This window comes from Durio zibethinus, chromosome 28 (genome assembly GCF_047325235.1).
Source record: "Durio zibethinus cultivar Kanyao isolate XHJ-2024 chromosome 28, ASM4732523v1, whole genome shotgun sequence".
Classification (NCBI taxonomy): domain Eukaryota; kingdom Viridiplantae; phylum Streptophyta; class Magnoliopsida; order Malvales; family Malvaceae; genus Durio; species Durio zibethinus.
The window spans coordinates 15,186,139-15,193,061 of NC_143189.1; the positions used below are offsets into that span (position 1 = coordinate 15,186,139).

The 6,923-nt window shown below is 32.2% G+C and overlaps 1 protein-coding gene across 1 annotated transcript; it reads right to left on the bottom strand.

The window, feature by feature from the left end:
* Window positions 1-1,783: 1,783 nt before the first annotated feature.
* Window positions 1,784-4,407, bottom strand: LOC111280978 (uncharacterized). The gene is made up of 3 exons (XM_022868534.2): window positions 3,741-4,407; window positions 3,329-3,597; window positions 1,784-2,756 (listed from the first exon to the last, which is right to left on the bottom strand). The coding sequence occupies exons 1-3, from the start codon at window positions 3,994-3,996 to the stop codon at window positions 2,076-2,078; spliced, it is 1,206 nt and encodes a 401-aa protein (XP_022724269.2). The 5' UTR covers window positions 3,997-4,407; the 3' UTR covers window positions 1,784-2,075.
* Between the last annotated feature and the right edge of the window lie 2,516 nt (window positions 4,408-6,923).

The window sequence follows — 6,923 nt, forward strand, 5'->3', positions numbered from 1 at the left end:
TTGATGCATTGATTTTTCTATGTGAACTGATGTTGATAAAAGGTAAGGGTAGGCATTTGGATCCAAGAAAAAACTTATATAAAGTTTTATAGGTAAAATTCATGAAGTTCCTTATTAGAAATGAGTAAATAAAAATTAAAATCAAAAATCAAAACCGATATATTAAAAGATCTTATCACATAGATTAAGCATGCAAATTTTGAAAATATTTTAATAAATTTAATATATTTATTAAATAGACATTTTTAGTAAAAATATTGACAAAATTTTTACCGTTGAATAAGTATCAATCAAATTTGAATTATAACCAATATTTTTAATTTTTTTTACATATAATTAATTTTCACATCGAACTCTATCAATCTATTAGTTTGGATTTTTTATTACAATTTTTATTTACTCTTTTCTAATAAGAAACTTCATAAACTTCACCTATAAATTTCATGTAAGTTTTGTCCTTTGGATATAATCTGTTTTGATAGGCATGTAGATACAACTTGTTCAGTTTGTAGATAGCTATGCTAAAATGAGGCATGGGGGAAGAGTGCTAGAAAAAAAAGGGGTGGCTGTTGGGATGAGAAGGGGAAAGAGAAAATAAGGGCATCATTGAAAGGGAGAGAGAGGGAGAGGGAAAGCAATGAGAATATGAAAAGAGTTAAAGTATTTAGGTTATGTTGGTACACATGATTATGATACAATAAGATAATATGATATTATATTTAGAATTAGATTAAATAATATTATCCTATTTTATATTTATTGGTGTTGAAAGATTAGGATAACATAATTTATTTATTGGTCAAAATTATCCTTTCTCAAAGTTTATATAATTTAAATTATTGATATATTTTTTAAGAATATAATAAAATATATAAGTTTAATCCCATAAATTAAAAATAATCTTCTCTACTTTGAAAGGATTAAATCATCTTAAGAAAATGATAATATTCCTTATAATTCTATCACTTTCTTCATATACAAATCAAATATTATATAAGATAATTATTTTATTATCCTATCTATCATCTTATGTACCAAATATAACTTTATAGTTATATATATAAAGGTAATTTTATAAATCTTTAACTAAAATAATAAAAATATAGTTTAAATAAAAACAACTCGATTAGTCTCATGCGGCTCGCTTGATAAGTTAGTTGTTCAAACTCAAACTCAACTCAATAATAATCTACTCAAATTCAAATTTTATTCCAACAGAGTTGAAGTAATTTGCAAGCACAAGTGTATCCTTTATACTTCTAATCAAGATTCTTGAAGCATTAAAACAAGTCAAAGAAACCTTTTAAGCATTCAAGAATAAATTTACCTGATTTTTTAAATGGATTTTTATAAAAATTATACTTTTTTTTTAAATTCCCAAAAATATACTTTACAAATATGATAAATAAAATAGTTATTCATCTTCAATTTTTCTTATCTTATTTTCAACGTGAAATTTATTTGAACAGTATATATGATCGATGTATTCTAGAGAATCATGGGCGTGATCGCTTTTCAGTTACTTTTCACTTGAATGTAAAGGCTTGTAAAGATCCAAGAATAATTTCCCTACACCAACAAAGGCATCAAAATAGGACAATATTTGATGTTCTCATAGCGGATGCTTCCTTGTGGGATGGGTCCAACCCCAGGCCACTTCTGCAATACTCTTCTAATTTGGGAATGTTCAATCATATCTGCCATCATCATTCTCTTGTCTAGAGTAAGTCAAAACTCCATTTCAGCCCACGACCGTACAGTTTTGAAGATTAAAGAAAATATGTAGTTTGATCATAAGAAAATATGACCACTGGAATAACAATATATATTAATTCCTTCCTTAGGTTGGAGCCTCAGGCTGCACTATTTACCCTTTCTAGCTAATGCACAAGGAATCAAATAAGCTCACAAAAACCTAAAACCCTAATAGAGTAACAGACTACCATTGATCGATATGAGTTATATTTGAATGCGAAAGCTAGTGAGATAGTGAACATAAAAGCAGAGAAAGACCCAAATCAGTAGCAATATAGTATATATATCTATATCGTATGGTATATGCAGTACTACACCGCCTACTTGAAAGGATTGTTGTACTCCCCATTTGCTTCTGGGATTGGGTTCCAGTCCCACAACCGGTCCGAGAAGGCTGTTGGAAGTGAGCTGGGTAGCACGTTGATAGAAAGCTGATGTGATTGTGGGGGCAACGTAGAAAACTCGGACTGTTGTTGCTGTTGTTGTTGATGATGATGATGATCGGTACTATAGTATTGCTGCTGATTCATTGTAGCTTGTTGGTAGCTTACTAGCCTGTGGAGATCGTCGGAAACATTTGACGAAACAGAAGACGAGCCTACTGGAAAGAGAATTGTGCAATTGGGGACTAAAGAGCTGCCTTGCTTAGACTGATTTAAGAACATTCCTTCCTCTTCCATTCCAGATGGCAACCCAAGTGTTGTGCTTATAGGAGCCATTGGATGGTACACATTCTGCTTGGAAAGTCCGAGAGCTGTTGTAACATCAGAAGTATTACTACTGCCTCCATCAGTCTCACTTATCGTTCCAATCTCCATTTGGTTTGAATTTCCTCCAACTCCAAAAGCTTGAAACCTTTCCATGGCTTGTTGAGCTACATCCTGGGGATATCTCTTTCCTGACAGCTGTCCCCTCATTGAGGCCGTTGGAAGAAAACGGGGGAGTGAGGGGTGATCTTCCACTCCAGCTCTCTTGTACACCCGGCAAAGCGATGTTTCAGCCTGAAAAAAAAAAAAAATTAGAGTGCTGGTGAAGGAGGAAGCAATATTCATGAATATAGGGGCCTAAAATAAAAGTTTGGGGACATCAAGCATCGGTTGCAGTTATGAGAAGTAGCACTAGTATTCAATACATGTATGGTCCGTATGGGTCATTAATTTAAAGTTCATGCATATTCCTATCAGTTTTCAGATTGAAAAAGAAAAAGATTTAATAAAGAAATCAATTAAACAATAACAAGACTGGAAACTCAACTGTCAGTAATATTGTTTCCGATATTATATTATCTTTATCTTTTTGTCATGCCCCACACGGAGCATAATCTTGGAATTATTCATTTCCTGGACGGAATCATGGTGTGATTTTGGATCCAGCTGGTTATAAAGCTGAAACTTTGGAACTCACAAATGAAGTTGAAAAGCATTTTTAGGAGAATTAGAAAACTGTAGATTGAATTTTCTAGAAGAGAAATTAGGGTTTAGTGAAAGGAGAGATGTATAAGTGTAAACAAATATCAAATATGGCGTGTGGAACTTGAGAATGAAGGAGCCCAAAAGGCTTTTCTATGGGGTACCTTTTGGTTGCGTTCAGTTTCGTGGTGAGGCAAGCGATACTCATTCATAACCCAACTGGTTCGGATGCCTTTAGGAGCTTTTCCGGAGTAGAAGACTAGGGTTTTCTTGAGGCCAATTGTTCGAGAGTTCTCTGACCGAATCATGCGGTCAGCTCCCGTTGCCTTCCAGTAGCCAGAAGTAGTAACACGATTTGGTCGATCCCCGTTTCTGTACTTTCGGTCTCTAGGCACGTAGAAGAACCATTCCTTCTCTCCAATTGCTGCCAAGGCTGATGCCAAAAAATTAAATATATTATTATAAATAAATGTATGATATTGATAGAGAATCGCAGACCTTCGAAGGATGATTAACGAAAAAAAAAGGACTGAAATTAAGAGGCAAAAGATAGGAAAGAAGGGTAGGAAGTTTTACCAGGAAGCTCCCAAGGGTCATAGCTATATAGATCGAGAAAAGTTATGAGTTCAACATTGAAGCGTTTGCCCTCTACCTTACGGCGAAGGTAAAACTCTACAAGTTCTTCCTCCGTTGGGTGGAAACGAAAACCAGGCATGACCATGTCGTGTTCGTGGTCATCCTTGCTGCTGCTGCTGTTGTTGTTGTTGTCGTTGACGTTATTGCTATTATCGTGGGGGCCGTTGCTCATGGTTGCTGCTGCTGCTATTGCCATAAACTAGCTAATTAAGCAACAAATAATAATTCAACTCCTCCCCACCTTATACCCTGAGAGCTTTGTACGAATCGAGTGGTGCAAGTGGTAGGCAAGACAAGAGGAAGGCTAAATTACAATTCCCAAAAGGTAACTTTTCTATTTCTTCAAACTAGATCAGGAGAGGAAGAAGAAGGAGAAAAAATTTTAAGAGGGGCTGTTAAAATGAAAGATCTACATAGTTTTCAGGCCCTACAAGGGAAGAAGTATGCGTAAAGGTGTTTAAGATGAGAAAATGACCTGTCAGAACGAGTACAGGGTGGCCATAGCCATTAGCGGTGCCCTTGGACCTTTCTTCCACCATAGAAATTCTATTTTCTTTTTTCCCTTATAAAATAAATAAATAAATTTTACCTTTCAATAGTTTATTTAATTAGCCGATTTCACACTGAAATTAATTATACAATACCTCTAACATTATTATTATTATTATTATTATTGATGTTGTTATTTTTATATGGTTTACCCATGTCATTATATTATATATAAATATATGTTGTGTTACTTTAGAATAAAATGCACCAATCATCAGTCATTTGTTTTTTTGTAATATTTTATTTTCATATGTGGCTTCTAAAATTCAATTTTGAAGTCAAGGTTTTTTTTTTTCTTAATTTTAAATGTTTCAAATTCAATTTTGAATTCAAGTATCAATTTAAATTTTAAGTATAAAGGCTTATTTTTTTATGTTCTAAGAGGATTGGATACACTTAAATTTCTGTAGTTTTCCTCATAAACTAGATAAATATATGTGTAGACACTTTATTTTGTTCAAATATTTTTTTTTAGAATTGAAATCTAGTTAAAATGATGTGTAAAGATTTTTTAGATTTAATTCTAAAATTAATTGGCATAAAAAATGATAGGGAAAGATTTTTGGGATTTAATTCTAGAATTAAATCAAATGAAATCATAGATGTTAGCTCAAAGATTTGGAATAAATCAAGAGGGGGGTGAATTGGTTTTAATGAAGTTTTCAAAAATAATATTCAATAAGCACAAATTTTGTTAAACAATTAAAAAACAATAATTGAAAGTAAATAAGAGATAGGATAGAGAAAATAACATCACGATTTATAGAGGTTCGGTCCTTCTTTAGGCACCTACGTCCTCTCCCTTAGCCTTTCTTGCCAAGGAGTTCAATCCACTATAAGTGTTGAAGATTACAACCAAGCTTCTCTAAGCTTTACAACCTCAACACAATATACTTTTAAGGGTTATCCTCCCCCTTAAGCTTACAAACTCACAAAATAGAAAAATGAAGTGTTTTACAAACTCTAAGAACCTCACAAAGGTTGGGTGTTTGCTAAGTGAAGTATACAAAGGTATAGACAAAAGAATGATGAATGAACAACAAAAATAGTTTGGATACAATAAATACAAAGATATAGACTTTGAAGCTCTAAAAACTCTTGATTATGTAAGAGAATGAAAATATTGCATCTTGACTCTTTCTCTCTTGATTCATCAATCTTCTTGGTGTGTTGGAGTGCCCAATTTATAGAGAAATTGAAGAGGTAGCCGTTGGAAGTGTTTGGGAGAAGAAAATAGCCGTTGGAAGCACCAAAAAGTAGACGTTGGAGTGTTTTCGCCCAGAACCGATCGATCCGTTCTATGAGAGGATCGATTGGTTCATGTTTTGAACTAATTTGCCTTTGAAAATCACGACCCGATTGATCCCTTCCATGAGGGGATCGATCCTATCAGTGGCTGGGTGGTTATCTCCTATTCTGCACTCTACTCACTAATTTGATCATATCTTGAGTTATACAAATCCAAATCACAAACCGTTTGAATATTTAGAAACTAGACTTAAAGTCTTTCTATCCAAATAAATTCATCACCTAATTCACTGTGTACGAATTATAGTGAATTTTCAAAGTTACGCCTTGTGCAGTTTTTTTGACAACTGTAGAGTGTCTAGTAAAAATTCAAAATCTTTTCTTAGAAAATTTGGATTTTGATTTTGTTTGATCCATTAGAAAGTAAACTCAAATAGCTTTCCAACCATATAAAATTCAAATATTAAGACTTTGTGAATTAATACAGAAAAATAAAAAAAGTTCAATATTGGAAAACTTTGTTCTTGTAAAATAGCTTTCTTAAGTTAATCTATTTCTTAAAACCAATATTATCAAAATTGTATTAAGTCCAAAATGAATAAATCCACTTTAAAAACAACAATTGGACTTTTATTTAAGCTCAAATAAATAATCTTTAAAGATAGATTTGGTTTGAGAAATATGACACCAAGAAAGGTTTGTTTAAACTTTGAAAATCATATTATTTATTTAGTAACAAAATATAAAACTTAAGAACATATACTAAATAAATCTTTTTCAAAATCTTGATCAAGTTTATTTAGCTTTACTGTTTTGTCATTTCAAAATAAGGATCAATTCAAAGCCAACAATCTCTCCCTTTTTTATATGACAAAACTTAAAGATAAATTTGCTTGATAAAAGACTTTCTTTGAAACATTTAAGATTTTGAAAAACATTTTGGAAAACTCCCCCTTAAACAATGCATGATAAAACTCCTCCTCAATTTTTGCATCTTAATCCAACACAACTTAGCAAACATATGTTAATCAAATATATCAAATAAGCATAATCAAACATATACATGTCAAGCACAAGCAAATTTGTCCATATGATAATTCTCTCCCTTTTCGTCATAGCAAAAAGGCATTAGCAAATTAATAAGCAAATAAACACAAAGAGGCATCATTAACAAATATATTCATAAAATATTTCTCCTCCTTTTGTTTATGCTTTTTACACCAAATGTTTAAGCTCCTATATCTATTGCTATAAGCATACAAGAAGAAATATCTCTAAACTCTCTCCCCATTTTTATCATTTCAAAATAAAGAAAGATCAATTCAA

Bases quoted from the DNA above. Each gene is read 5' to 3' on its own strand.
- LOC111280978 (XM_022868534.2), bottom strand. From the start codon at position 3,996: ATGGCAATAGCAGCAGCAGCAACCATGAGCAACGGCCCCCACGATAAT. The intron at 3,598-3,740 runs GTAAAACTTCCT...TTTTGGCATCAG, and splicing joins TGACCCTTGGGAGCTTCCTG to CCTTGGCAGCAATTGGAGAG. The intron at 2,757-3,328 runs GTACCCCATAGA...TTTTTTTTTCAG, and splicing joins AAACTGAACGCAACCAAAAG to GCTGAAACATCGCTTTGCCG.